Genomic DNA, 15,997 nt, shown 5'->3' on the forward strand with positions numbered 1-15,997 from the left:
TCCTGGAGTGTTTTCTTTTTCTTTCCAGATTGGTCAGGTGAAACAGGAGCTGTCCAGAAAAGACACAGAACTACTAGCCCTACAGACAAAGCTAGAAACGCTCACAAACCAGTTCTCAGACAGTAAACAACACATTGAGGTGCTGAAGGAGTCCTTGACTGCTAAGGAACAAAGAGCCGCCATCTTGCAGACTGAGGTAAAGGGATCCTGGGATGTGTGTGGAATTGATATGTTGACACCTGTTCATAAGTGTCACCTGTGCAATTTTTTTTTGTGTTTAGATTTGGAAAATATGAATAATGTTATGATTCATTCTTTAGCAGTGTGATGATATATCGTACTTAAATCTAACCACTTTGTTCCAGTTGTTCTTAGATCTAACAAATTAAAACTGTGATATTTATTTACAATTTTAGTACTTAGGACTTTCATCATTAGGACTTCAGAGTATATTCTAAATATTTAAAGGAAAGGATAATTATAAAAAGAAGATAGAAGCCTTAATTCTCATCCATTGTAAATTGTTATTAGTGACAATGAGGTTAGTTATCCTGTGTTTGAATTATATGTAAAACATCCTTAATTTTTAATATTATGAATAGCTGTATGTAGGCAAGCTGTAGAATCTATAAATGTTCTAAATAGATGTAGTTTTGAACTACAGATCATTAGACAGTGTGTCTTCATACATATCCTGCTTGAAAATAAAGTCAGTGTTTTCAGAAATCTTAGTTTATCTCATCTGTTGGCCCTTACTTCAGGGAGGAATAAGTAGTCTCAAGGAAATTCTCATCTATTATATTTTCAAGGATCACAGATAAGGAATTGGTGATGCTATTTGGAGAATGTCTTAATATACATATTTTAAAAAGAGCTCAGTGAAATAAATAATTTAGGTAGGAATAGGGAGTAGTTCTGCTGTTTGGTGGGAAAGAAAAGGAATGTCGGGCAGGGGCTGTGGCTCAGTGGCAGAGTACTTGCCTTGCCCATGTGAGGCACTGGGTTCAATCCTTAACACCACATACAATAAATAAATGAAGTTATAAAAATATCTGATGGAGAGATAGATTTAAAAGGAAAAGAAAAGGAATGTGGAGGAAAAAGAATAAAAGTAACATAGTCCTGGACAAACAGAATCTTCAAGTATGGAGAAACGGGAAAAGACATGGTAAAAGGACCAAACTATTTCATGTTGTATTTTTTTTTTTTGTCTCTACAGTTTCAGGCCTTGTTGAAAATGTGAGATTTGGTGATGTAGTTGTTATTTTTCTAGTAATGTGCATTTTTCATTATTTTTAATATGTTTTTGTTGTAGGTGAACATAATACCTTTATTTATTTGTTTGTTTGTTTATGTGGTACTGAGGATCGAACCCAGGGCCTCACATGTGCTAGGCAAGTGCTCAACTGCTGAGCCACAACCCCAGCCTTTATAATTTACATTTTAAAGTCATATTTCATTTTATCATGATATCAATTCCATTCTACCTTAGAGAGATATTTTGGATATAAAATCCCAGAGTGCAATAATGGATATGACTCTGGCTCTAATCATATTTTTTGAGTTTGGACTTGACCTTTACCAGTTAGTTGCTTCCTAGGTACAGGATCTTGGGTGTGTACTTCATTTCATGGTGCCTGTTACCATATTTATAACATGAACTGAGTATTAATAGCAACTCATAAATTTTCTTTTAGAATTAAGCTAGTTACTCATGTCTAGTACCTGGAACATAGTGTGGTTTTTATATATAGTCATTGTCATTATTATAATTCTTGTAATAAAATCAGCTCAGATTGTTAGGAAAACATAGTTGGTTTTCTTTTTTTGGCATAAATTTTTTTTGAAGATATGCTTTTCATGTTTTTATTGGATTAAATTTAGGTTTATTTATGGAATTAGAAATTTAAAATATTTAGAAAACATTACCTGCAAAGTTATTAGTTCATACTTTATTAAGAAAAAATTTCAGAAACTTGTGCATGCAGTACTACAAAAGACTCAGAAGAGGGTGCCCGTGTCTTAGAGGTAGTCCCTGCTTCTAGGTTTGCTACTGCGATAGCTCTGGTTGCAGGCAGCAGGTGTGCGAACCAGAGAACTAAGCAGTTGGATAATGATAATGCAAACATTTAAAAGCTTGTGACAGTCTAATAAATGACTTTTCCCCTTTGGCGATCCATCCTTCTCTTTCTTCCCAACTCAAATAATGTTCTTATTAGCTAGGTCTCACACAGATGGGCTTGTGATTGGTTTCTTGTACCACAGAGACTGTATTTGTTGTCATTCTTGAATGGTTTTTATATTTGTTTTTAGCCATTGGGGGAGTAACTGAGCATCAATAGATTATCCCAGTTATCAGGACAACTGCTCAAATATAACTGTCTTATCCCTATCTGATAAGAGTATGAAAACTAGCTTCCCTTTGCTTTTGGGGTGATTTTAAGATTGTAGTATGCTTATTTATTAGCATTTATATAAAAGTGACATTTGACAAGAGTCACTTTTTCCAATGCAACTTCACAGGTTAGAGTTCAATAAAAGGCAGTTTGTATCAGCACGTAGAAATTTATCATGTATTTCTAAATTTTGCTTTTAGTTGATTTTGTCCTCTTTGTAGCTATCCTAGATGTCAGTCTAAATCACTAAATTAAATACATATGAAAAAAACTTGAGTCATAGGACTTTTTAAAATTTAAACTTAAAAAAATTATTGTAGTTGTAGGTAGACAGCATGTCTTTATTTTTTTGTTTATTTTTATGTGGTGCTAAGGATTAAACCCAGTGCCTCACGTATGCTAGGCAAGTGCTCTACCACTGAGCTGTAAACCCAGGCCCCAATTTAAAAATTTTTAAGGAATAAAGTGATATGGGAAAAGACCTGTTTGGCCCACTCCCTTCCCTATTGTGGGCAGTTGGAATGAGGCCCTCTGGTGTTATGCACTCTATAATGAATGTGAAATTGCTCCTATTTTATAAACATCTCTTTTAATCTGTTGACCTTCACAGAGATACTCTGGATTTAGTAAAATAGAGGTTAAAAGCATGGACTTCGGAATCAGACCTGGGCTTGAAGCCTGTTCTTCTATGTTCATTCTTGTGTGGCCATTGATGAGTTTCTTCACCTCATTAGGACTGTGTTTCCTCATCTGTAAAAATAAGTACAACGACAATACCAACTTGCTCAGGTTGTTATGGTTAGAATAGGTGTGGATTTAGGTAACTCTTTTCTGACTATGGAAGAAAGCTTAAATTCAGTGGGTTAAAATATTTCAAAACACTTTATAGCAGTTCAGTTTTATCTCTATTTTATTTGCTCCTCATAGTAAAGGTATGGGTTAGGCAAGGTAAGTATTGTTATCTTGTTTTTATAATTGAGGATTTGTTAGTTCATTGTATTTGATTCTAACAATATTCTCAGTAATTTTCCAATTTATGCCCACTTCTTTTTCCCAGATCTCAATGCCATACTACAAGCCTCTCACTAAATTCAATATGTAAAACTAATGTTATCAATAAACTAAAATATTATTGCCCTTGCTGCCTCGATGTAGTAGCATTTTTTTCTTCTCTAAGAAATTGTATTTTAAAATTATATTAATTCAAGATGAGCATTATTATTAGAGACAGTAAGAAGAATTGATTCTTTTTTCTTAGGTGGGACATAGGATCACTATCCAGCACAAAGTAAATAACTGCTCTAGTGCTAGGATTTCTGGACACTAGCTAGGATGCTTTTCTTAATACATTCATTCTGCTTGCAGCCCCAAAAGTAGCCCCAGGAGGCTACTTTAAAAGATAATTGTCAATAATTTTTCTAATTTAGCCACCTCAAGAAGTGTACATCTGATCGTTACTGTTAGTGTTCAGATATTAGAGATGTCGTATGTAGGTGCTTCTGGCTTTGTGTGAGAGATTGAATTGGGTGACTTTTAAAGGTCCTGTCAATCCTAGTATTGCCCCTTTCTGTGATTCTAATTACAATTAGATTTACATACATGTTTGCTTAGAGGAGTCTAGAAGAACCCAGTTGGCTGACCACTCTGCCTATGGGGTTTGAAGAAGCAAAGAATAGCAACATTTTTATTAGTGTAGTATACTTTGTATAGTCATAGCTGTCTTTGTTAAGAAATTTCAAGAAAAAGTTAGTGGAAAAGATATATCAACAAGAACAACAAAAAGATACATCAACATTACTCTTTTAGATTATAAATTGCAAAATTGTAGCCTGCCTTTTTTGTTTTTTTAATAAAGTGTAAACTTTATACTGTGGAATGGTGTGCATCTCTACTCTGGTTGCTATGATTTGAATATAGTTTCTTCCTCTTGAAAGGCATGGAATTTAATCCCCATTGTGAGATATTAGGAAGACAGAAACTTAATCTGATTATGGTGTTTAGAGGTGGGGCCTTCAGGAGTTGATTAGAGTTAGATCAGATAGATCATCAGCATGGAGCCCCTGTGATTTTATCCTAGTGACTTATAAGAGGGAGAAAGACTAGATGACATATATACATGAGCTCACCATGTAGTGCCTCTGCCACTTTGGGATTCTGCCACCAAAAAGGCCATCACCAGATGCAGCCCTGCAATTTGGACCATTACCCTGAACCCAGATAAACCTCTTTTCTTTGTAACTTACTTAGTCTGTAGCTTTGTGTTATCAGCAACAGAAAATGGACTAATACAGTGGCTTTTTTGATGTTTCTCTGAACTTGTCATCTTTTTGTCAGGTATGAGGCTTCATTCAAACAGAGCTCAGTGTAGTTTGTAGAAATAGCCTTTTAAGATGGTTTACTGGTATACTCTTTATGATGTTAATTCTGTGGCCCAGTACCCTTCATTCTGCTCCCTTTCTAGATGATAACAATGAGAAATAAGGTGATAGGAAATTATACTTAGTTGTCTTGGGCAAATGACTTAGTTTGGGCCTAGATTTCTTTAACTTTAAAATTAGGAGGTGTGTGTGTGTGTGTGTATGTGTTGGCGGGGATCAAACCTAGGATATGGCATGCTAAGTAGGAACCTTACCACTGAGCTACATATATAGTCCTAATATTAGGAGTTTAGATAATGTTACTGTTTTAAAAATTGGTGAAATACTGTAGGTTACAGGAAAAATGCATGAAATAATTTAACACCACCCAGATTTAGTATACTTTAATGTTTGACCACATTTAATGTCCTTTAAAAGAAAAAGTCTGTTATGGTTTGAATCTGGAATGTCACCCAGAGGCTCATGTGTTGGAAGCTTGACTTCCAATCCAGCAGTGTTCAGAGATGGGTCTTCTGGGGAAGTGATTGGATCCCCATGAATGGATTAATTCACTGATGTTTTCATAGACTATTGGGAGGTGGTGGTAAATGTAGGCAGTGGGACCTAGTTGAAGGGAGTGGTCTTGGTGACATGCACTTAGGAACTGTATCTTGTCCCAGGCTTTTTCCTTCCTCTCCCTGCTTTCTTGCATTATAAGGTGAGCAGCCCTGCTCTGCATGCTCCCTCTGCTATCATGCTGTCCTTCACAATGGAATGAGCTCACCAAGGACAGAAACCTCTGAAACTGTGAACCAAAATAAATCTTTCTTCCTTTGTTTTTCTCATGTATTTTGTTATAGCAAAAAACTAACACAAGGTCCTAAAAGATAAAGAATCTAATCTAAACATTCTTAATTAATAAGGAAAAATTAGCTTAAATAGAAAATATCATTAGAATCTCAGAATTTTAGAACTGGTTGGGGTATTGAGGCTAGTAATAAAGATTTGGAAACTGCTATTATGGAAAATGTGGTTAAAACTTAGGATTGAGTTAATTTCTCCAGAGGAAGTTGTATACAATAATATGTAAAGAGGGAAATGACAGAACAATGAAGAAAACTGAAAAGGTTCATTCAGAGAGATGGGAAGGGAGAGGGTCATGTTAGCAAGGCCAACAGAAGAATTATGGGAAACAAGCTATTTTATTCCCATTCAATAAATTGCTACTACTACTCCTGTGCACTTAGGTAGATCTATTTACTGATGTAAAATAAAGCAGGGTTAAGGTAATTAATATTTATAGGATCAGAAGTGAAATGCCAAAATAGCTGGATAGACATTTTTCTGTTGACTTCCATTAAGAGAGAAAACCTTGTAGAGAAAAATCTCTTTTTATTGAAGTTGGCATAACTCATTTACCACTGACCTTGATGCTTGGCAAACTATGGATGGTGTTCCTCCAGCTCAGTTGATGTGAATAAACAAAGTCTTATAGCTTCTGCCAGGAGTGGTGTTAGGGTGATGACTGTGTGTCTTGCTAATCTTTGAGGGGTTTTCCTGAATGTGTTTTTTTGTGGTTTACAAAATGTGGACCTCATGCAAAATTATACTACAGATTTAGTTCACTACAAACCAAAAGATCATTGTAGAATTCAGAGCAATTAATCTAGTAGTCACAAAGTGGTTTTTGTGGTTGTTTTTATCTCTGATTTCTAGACCAGCACATTTAAATTCTGCATCACATGAAAAAGCAACAGAAGAAAAAGTGTACACAGGTGATTTGAATTGAATACTTAGTAAAGAAAAGATTATTTAGTAACTGGGGCATGGACTTGGGCAATTTCTGTGTCTCATATTTATGATATGAAATATCATTGATATTCAAGCCTGTGTTTCCAGTACTCTACACCATAGGTTTACTTTTATCACAAGAGTTCTCATTCTTGGACATTTCAGTCACCAATTCCTGTGGGTCTCATACTTGAAATTCCCTCAAAATGGCATGCAGCTATTTATGACTGGTTATCCCTGGCACATTTCCAGGCCACTTAATTGAGTCAGTAAGAGTGCAGCTTTGGTATCTAGGTAATTTTGATAAAAAAGCAGCATTATAGGGTCTCATAAATTTTGTCCTCTTGTAATTGTCCTTTTGGTAATATTGGAATGAGAAATGTTTAGAGGTGATGAGGAATATTTTCCTGCCATGTTGTCATTCCTGATCTGAAAATGGAAAGCCTTTTATTTTTGTGAAATTAATACTTGGAAGAACTGGGAGACAAATAAATTAGGCAGTTAAGACTCCTCTAGAATTTAAATGTCTGGGCAGGCCTTTTGCCTTTATAGTAAGAAGGTAATAGTGTATTTAGGAGATATTGAGTGAAATATTTTTTTAAGATGAGTTGCTTTGTATTTTGCTTATGGTTACTGGTTAGACATTTTAGAGGAGGAATATATAGTATACAACTTATAAGTTAAAAAAAGACATTAGATGCAAATGATTGAGTATGTGATTTATTTTAAAAATTAATGGCATGTATACTTTTCTAAGACTTTGGCATTTCTAACTGTATAGAAGGGTCAGCAGATTGAGTAAACACCCTCTTTACTCATGGTGACTGATGCCTTATATTGGATTCAGTTAATAGGAACCAAATCTGATACTGTCAAATAGGATTAGTAATGATGCAGTCTGTCTTGAGCTGTTCCTGAATGCCAGGTGGATAAGGGTCAGTGAATTCTTTGGGCATATAGAGCAGCTTCATTATTGAATTTCATATTTTGTACAGGTCTTTGCTCCATGGTGGCTTCCTTTTCTCCTGAATGCAATCTTGTGTCTGTTGAAATATTTATTTTTTAGTCTATTTTTCTTTGCATAGGGAAGAGTTCCTGATTTTTTAATAGGTGGATGAAAGAAAACAAAGGGAAACTTAAAAGACTTTGCCATCTTATGTCTCAGAGAGGACAACATTAGAGGACTCCGTGGTAATCATGTCATTCATCTTGTTTTTTCATTGAATTTTAATCCTTGTGCTTGTGTTCCTGAATCCAACCACCAAAACTGGAAATTTTTAGTGTGACATCTTTTGGATTCACTAGTCTTGATTTATTGTAATTCTGCTGTTTGTCACAAGTAAATCAAATGTCTTATTCCTTCTCCCTGAGAAAAATATTAAGTAGGTTGATGGTCTTGATGCATATTATTAACCTTTACTTTACATTCCAAAGAATATTTAAGGGAAGAACTCACTTAGATCCCTTTGATTTCTTCCAGTAGCATTTTGTACTTTTCAGCATACAGATTCTATACATGTTTTGTTAGATTTATACCTAAGTTTTAAATTTTTTGGAGTGACTGTAAATGATCATCAACTTTAAAAATCAAAGTTGAAAATTGAGTCATATTAAACTTTGGCCAGTTCATAAAATACTCACATTTTTATTTTTATTTTTTTTTGCGGTACTGGGGATCGAACCCAGGGCCTCGTGCTTACAAGGCAAGCACTCTACCAACTGAGCTATCTCCCCAACCCAATACTCACACTTTTAAAGCAAATATAAAAACCCCCGCTGCAAATATAAATAAACCTCTAGTTACCTTAGAGTTATTCTAACTAAGAAATACACTAGGCATATAACATACAGATGAAATATTAAGTGCTTTAAAATGACATTATAATGTGCAGAAGTTTTAAACTTTAACAGTTGAATTTAATATTTAGCATTTTTTCTTTATGATTTATCCAACCCTTCCATGTCTCAGTGACTTAAAACTATTTTCCTCTCTTTCTAAGAGTTGTAAAGATTTGCATTTCACATACAGATCTTTAATTTGCCTAACATTAATTTTTTCAAATTTTTTTTTTAGTTGTATATGGACACAATCCCTTTATTTATTTTTATGTGATGCTGCAGATGGAACCTCACACATGCTAAGCAAGTGCTCTACCATTGAGCAACAACTCTAGCCCCCCAAACATTCATTTTTGTCTATTGTATAAGAATATTCTCCCTTTCACCAGTATGAATTACCAGTTATCTAGAAATTATTTGTTGAATATACTTTTCTTTTCTCCTGATTCTAGTATCCCCTCTGTTTTGGTATCTGTCTTCATCTGTTCATGCTACTATACTTAATACCATAGACTGAGTAATTTATAAAGAACAATTTATTTTCTCACAGTAATGGAGACTGAGAAGTCTAAGATAAATTTTGGTAAATTTTGACATATGTCTTGTGGAACTAACACTATAGTCAAGATAATAAATATTCTACATTACACCCCCAGATTTTCTTGTACCTCTTGGTAATTCCTACCTACCGACTTATTCTTACCATTCTCCACTGTTTATCTCCCCACCTTAAAATTTCAAACAACCTTTGATTTCCTTTACTGTAATTAGTTTACATTTTCCAGAAGTTTACATATATGAAATCATACAGCATGTAGTCTTTTTGTCTGACTTCTTTCCATATCTAAGTTATTTTCTGAGTAATCCATGTTTTGGAGGGTATCTGAACTTCATCTTAAGATTTATCCGTGTTATAGAGGACGTGAACAATGCATTCCTTTTTATTCCTGAGTTGTGTTCAATTGTGTGGATTTATGAGAATTTGGTTATCTGTTGACCTGTTGACAGATATTTGAATTTTTCCAGTTTTGGCTATTGCAAATAAAGCTGCTGTAAACATTTGTGTACAAGTCTTTGTGTGAACATATGCTTTTACTCACTCTGTAGGAGTGAAATGATTGGATCATGTGGTATAGATATATGGATGTTTAATTTTTTAAGGAACTTCCAAACTGTTTTACAAGTAATGGTTCCATTCTGTATTTCTACTGCCAGTATACATACAGAGTTTGATTTTCTATGTATTTATCAGTTGTGGTTAAGGTAAATCTTCTACATTTTGATCTTTTCTCTTTTTGGAACTGGGGATTAAACCCAGGGGCACTTAACCACTGAGCCACATCCCTAGTACTTTTTATTTTATTTTAAGATAGGGTCTTGCTAAGTTGCTGAGGCTGGCTTTGAACCTCCCACACATGGCCTATATTTTGACCATTTTAATCATGTTTGGTAGTGTCTCATATGTTTACTTTCCATCCATTTTATCTTCTGTAGTGAAGTGCCTATTTATATTTTTTGCCAATTAAAAAGAAAGTTTGTTTTCTTTAGTTTTGAGAGCTCTTTATATATTATGGATAAAAGTTTTTAAAAATGAAATTTATGATTTGTAAATATTTTCCTCCATCTGTGGTCTATCTTATGGCATATTACAAAGTAAGTGTTATTGAACATAAAATATGGTTTAACATTTTTCCTTTAGTTGTGAGTTAGGTTTTGAACTCTGTTACAATGATTTGTTTATTCTTACTTATAATCCTGTTATTTTTAATAACCTTATAATAAGTTGGTATTTTGCAGGGTTAGTCTATTTTGTTCTTTCTTTTAAGTCAAGAAAAATATTAAAATTATTAAAATTTTCTTCTATAATATCTTATTTGTCAGTATTCTCACTCAGTGTATTTTTCACCTCAAAAATTGTAGTTTTCGTCTTTAGTTGATTTGGGTTTTTAAAATATTTTTATGTTTCAACTTTGAATTTTCAATCCTTCTAATTTCTATCTCTTATCTTCCTGTCTTTTTTAAGACATTCCACAAATACAGCTTTATATATTTAAGGCATACAGTGTGATGCTTTAATCAATGTATATACTGTGAAATAATTACTACAATCAAGTTAGTTAACACATCTATCACCTCACATAGTTACCTTTTTTCCCTTGTGAGAATATTCAAGCAAATTCCAAGTGTGTAATACAGTATTATTGACTGTAATCATGGTGCTATGCATTAGATCCCCAGAAAATATTAATCCTTATGACTGAAATTTGTACCCTATGATTAACATCTCCCCTTTTCCTTTCCCTGCCCCTAGCTTTTTCTCTTCATGACCACTATGTGACTCTTTGTTTCTGTGAGTTCAGCTTCTTTAGATTCTAAGTTAGTGACATCAAACTATCATCTGTGTTATTTCTGGATCAGTTTTCATTGAATGACTTTTCTTATTATGAGTTGTATGTTCCTGTATCTTTGCAAGTCAGGTAATTTTGGATTGGGTGCCAGGCATTATGAGTTTTACCTCACTGGGTGCTGGGCATTCATGTATTCTTATAAATAATATTGAACTTTATTTTGTGATATGAATATATTACTTGGAAATAGTTCAGTTCTTTTGGGTCTTTCTTTTAAGTTTTGTTAGATGATACAAAAATTGCATTTAGTCTTAGGTGCCCATCCCCACCCCCAAAAGATATGCAAAAATTAAAAAAAAATCATGTTCTTCCTACCATATTTTTTGGTAAAAACAGTGGGTTTTCCCCCCATAGTAATGTGTTATTTCAACTTACATGATGGACTCATTTTAAATTAGTAAATAATTTAAGAGCTAATTTTAATTTTGAATATTATAAATGTGATAAGTATAACATATAAACAAAAGACCTTTGGGACTTCAATAATTTTGTTTTTAGACTGGACATTGACCTCAGGGATACTTTACCACTAAGGTTTTTTATTTCAAGACAGGGTCTCTCACTAAGTTGCTGAGACTGGCCTCCAACTTGCCATCCTCCTGACTCAACCTCCTGATTCACTGGGATTATAGGCATATACTATTGTGCCTAGCTTCAATAATTTTAGAAAGAGTGTCAAGGAGTCCTGAAATCAAAGGGTTTGAAAGTGGGTGCTGTAAGAAAGTGTTCAGAGTACTGAGATGCTTAAGGATCATTCAATAGCAGAGCAGTTGCCCAGTAGAGGCTCGTAATTTTGCTATCTATTCCAACCTTGCTTTGTGTTGCCCTGTCTTGTTTTCTGTCTTCTGAGGCTTCTTCAAAACCATGTCCTCTAGAACACAGTAATAAGTAAAAGTATAAGCAGGAGGGCAGGCATAACTTATTTGTAAGCAAACCATTTTAGGTTTCTGGTCTTGTTTTCAGCATTCAGTGATTTTGTGTCTTTATGTATCAGTGTGTGTGTATATACACACACACACACATGTATATATATATGCTCTCAACTATTAATGTAAAAATAAATTTTATATACTTCAGCATTTAAGAGTGTTTTGTAGCAGTAGGTATAATGAGTAATAAGATGATAGTATCCTCCATAAATTCATGTCTACCCAAACCTGAGTGTGCCCATATTTGGATAGGGTCTTTACAGATGAAGCTACAGGTCCAGGGCTGCTAGGAACCACCAGAAGATAGGAAGAGACAAAGAGTCATCCTTACAACTCTCAGAAGGCCTACAAAAACTGAAACTTAGATAAGAGAAGGTAGCAGGCCTAAGATTATGACCCTGTTGAAACCTTCCTTGATTTCATATTTCTGTCTTCTAGAACTGTGAGAGAGGACAAAATGTGAAGAATGAGAAGTAAAATAAGAAGCATGGCATGTATTCAGGGAACAGCTGTGGTGCTAGAGCAAGGAATTGCTACAAATGGAGAGAGGAGGTATAGGACAAAGATAAGGCAGTAGTGGTAGGATGGGACCCCCACATCATGGAAGGCCTGGAATCCATGATGTCAGTTCTCTGCAAGGGATATATTACAGAACCACTAGTTGAGAGTGGAGGATCTAGAGACAGTCCTGTTGACCACAATCCCTGCTCTAATGCTTATTTATAGCTTTGAGATCTTGGACTTTCTATCTTTTCTTATTTAAGTCCCAGGTTGTGCACTACCCTGTTCCCTACCAGGGATTTAACCCAGGGATACTTTACATCCAGAGCCCTTTTCTTAAATTTTTATTTTGAGATAGTGTCTTGCCAAGCTGCTTAGGCCTCAGTTGCTGAGGCTGGCCATGAACATTTATTTGATCCTCCTATCTCAGCATCCTGAGTCTCTGGGATTATAGGTGTGTGCCATTATTCTTTTTGGCTTCTAAGTTCCAGTTTTCTAAAGGGCCATGGGAAAGTGTAGAATTGTCCACAGGAAGAATGCAAGGGAAAAAAATACAGTACCTGAGAACGGAACTCTGAGGATTTTTAATCTGTTTTATATATGGTTGAAAAATGTATAAATGACCACATATATGTTTTTGTGATTCAGAAAAAAGATTTTCAAAATTAGAAAGTTCTTAGTGGGGTCTTTCTACACTATACTAAAGTTAACTATATATCCTTTATTCAAGTAAAATAGAGGTAAATTAAGGGTGAGAGAATGTTTATTGAATGCCCATGGTAAAACCTATGATGTAAAGTTACAAATGAGAACTAAAAAGATAGCTTTCCCAACTTCTGGCTTGGTGAAACTAGTGGCATAGAAATTCTTGGTAGAATGTAGTTTAGCAAAATATAGTGTGGTTTATCTGCATGTTTTTCCTTTCCAGCATAGTCCAACATAATCTCTAAGTACTTAGTGACTTAATTGTAGCAGTCTCAAATGAGATTAGTCACTTAGGAAATTTTCATAACACTTGTGAACAGTAGGTACCATCATGCTATATCTCAGTACTTTATCTCAGATGCCTTGTAGTTTAGGTACAATATTAGATCTTTCCTGAGACCTTCAGTGTATTCTAAATGTGAATAATTACTCATATTACTTGCTTTTTCTTGGTGGGTTACTCCACAGTACTAAGTACAGTACGGTAAAAATAATATTGGGCAAGTTAAGGATGAAGGATGTTTTACAGAAGCATATTAACTCCTTAAGATTTTGCATTGACCAGTGAGATGTGATGTAAAGTTGAAATATACATTGGACTTTGAATATTTAGTATTAAAAAAAAATGTAGGGACTGGGGTTGTGGTACAGTGTTAGAGTGCTTGCCTAGCAAGTGTGAGGCACTGGGTTCAATTCCTAGCACCACATAAAATAAATAAATAAAGAATGAGAATATCAACCTAAAAAAAGAATGTAAGACCCCTCATGAATAGTTTTTAATACCTATTATATTTTGAAATGACAGTGTTATAGAAATAATAGATAAAATGTTATTAAAATTTTACCTTTTTAACTTTTTTTTTTTTTTGATTTCAAAATATGTTTATGCAGACTGTTAAGCCTAATTATCTGCAAAGCCTACTTTGCACTTATTTTATTTATTTATTTATTTATTTATTTTTTTTACGTTTACATAGGGTAATGATGTTTATTATATTTTTCCCCTCCCCCCCACCCCTCCCACCCCTCCCACCCCTCCCACCCCTCTTTTCCCTCTACACAGTCCTTCTTTCCTTCATTCTTACTGCTCTCCTTAGCCTAACTCTAAACCTAACCCTAAACCTAATGCTAGCCCCTCCCACCCCCCATTATATGTCCTCATCCGCTTATCAGCGAGATCATTTGTCCTTTAGTTTTTTGAGATTGGCTTATCTCACTTAGCATGATATTCTCCAATTTCGACCATTTGCCTATAAATGCCATAATTTTATCATTCTTCATTGCGGAGTAATATTCCATTGTATAAATATGCCACAGTTTCTTTATCCATTCATCAACTGAAGGGTACCTTTTTAACTTAATGTACCTATTAGGAGAATAAAAATGTCTTGTAAATATGACTCATATTTTCTCTAAATAGCACTATCTTAGATGAAAGAAATCTACCTTCCTGTTTTGCTGCAATTAAATGTGTAACTATCTGCTGAAATCTTAATCCTTGGTGGAAAAACAAAACAAACAAACAAAAATTGGTGTGTGAATATGCATGGGGTATTAAAAGCTTAATGAAATTTACTTTAAATGGATTTTGAGATAATATTATTATCACTAGATTTCTTATTAAATAAGTTATACTAATGACAGCTATTAACTTCAGGGATAGAGGTAATTCAGTACCAGCCTTTAGCTAGTTGGTCTTGGTGTCTGAAAAATAGACCTTTGCTTTTGCTTTTTATGGATGTCTGAGTACACATGATGTTATCCTAAAAGCATCATAGCCTATGGGTAGATTCTGTTATCTGATAAGCGCTATTCTTGATGATTCTTTTGGTTTCCTTGCTAATTTTAGATTTTCTAAAGAAATGTAATAGCACTTGGGAACTTGTCTGTATGCTAGTTTTCAGCCCCCACCCACTTAATCTGAAACTTTGGTGGGTAGACCTGGCAATCTGTTTTGACCAGTGAGTGAATCTGATATACATAAAGTTTGAAAATAGTTGTAGATTATACAGAAATAGCAAAACTCAAATCTTTTCATAATTTATGACATATCTATTCAAAAATAGTTATATTCTTTTTAGTTAATCACTTGTAAAAATTGTATATTCTTAGGTGGATGCTCTCCGGTTGCGTTTGGAAGAAAAGGAAACCATGCTGAATAAGAAGACAAAGCAAATTCAGGATATGGCTGAGGAAAAAGGGACACAAGCTGGAGAGATACATGACCTCAAGGACATGCTGGATGTGAAGGAACGGAAGGTTAATGTTCTTCAGAAGAAGGTAAGGTGCAGGTGTTCGGAGTTCAGTAGTCCACTTCTGACATACCACCTCATTCCTACCACTAAATTATACCTAAATGCTGTCAGAGTTCTTTTTCCTCATTTCTTTGCTTATATATTTACATTGAGTAATTGGAACTGTTGTTACAGGAGAGTGTTAAAGCAGTTCTTCATATTGTTTTTAATTTTCATTAAGTGAACACTATTAGTATCAGTAAGTGTTCTCATGCTGCTTCTAAAATGTGTAAATTGCCTTAGTGTTTGACCAGATATTTCTTCTACCTTTTTTTTCTTTTATTGGAACTATAGCGAATTAGAACAGCATATGGACCATTTGTATGATTAATAAGATGACAATTTTGAATAGAAATATGTGCTGTGCTAATTAACATATAATGTGCCTATTTCAAGGAAAGGAAGAATTTTTTCCCCTTTTATTATTGGAAAGAAGCAAACTCTGGAATAAATAAGAAAACTAATATTTGTCCCCTTTTCTTAGTTGAATAAAGGCTGCCCTTGAAATAACCGTTACAAGACATGCTGTTATTTGTTCATCTCTGTTGAGGTGATGGATTAGAAATATTTGACATTGTCTCAGTTTATTTTTAACCTCTAACAATAGCCAAGACTTTCCTCACTAAATTTCAAGTTCAGCTGTTCTTTTATATAGAGGCTCATGTCCTATATTTGCAGTTTTTTGGCTTTCATTTGCTTTCAGTAAATAATGGTCAGTAAAGTTTGGTCACTGTAAATATCGTTGACTGCATTGTTAGTAGAAGCTAATTTATTGTT

General features: G+C 34.2%; 1 protein-coding gene across 10 annotated transcripts in view; it reads left to right on the forward strand.

The window, feature by feature from the left end:
• Window positions 1-15,997, forward strand: part of Erc1 (ELKS/RAB6-interacting/CAST family member 1) — a 550,337-nt gene that overhangs the window by 140,688 nt on the left and 393,652 nt on the right. For all 10 annotated transcript variants that reach the window (XM_047548604.1, XM_047548601.1, XM_047548603.1 and 7 more), the window contains 2 exons: window positions 29-196; window positions 15,039-15,206. In XM_047548604.1, the coding sequence (XP_047404560.1) occupies window positions 29-196; window positions 15,039-15,206 (336 nt within the window). The remainder of the gene's footprint in view (window positions 1-28; window positions 197-15,038; window positions 15,207-15,997) is intronic.

Source organism: Sciurus carolinensis, chromosome 4 (genome assembly GCF_902686445.1).
Source record: "Sciurus carolinensis chromosome 4, mSciCar1.2, whole genome shotgun sequence".
Classification (NCBI taxonomy): Eukaryota; Metazoa; Chordata; class Mammalia; order Rodentia; family Sciuridae; genus Sciurus; species Sciurus carolinensis.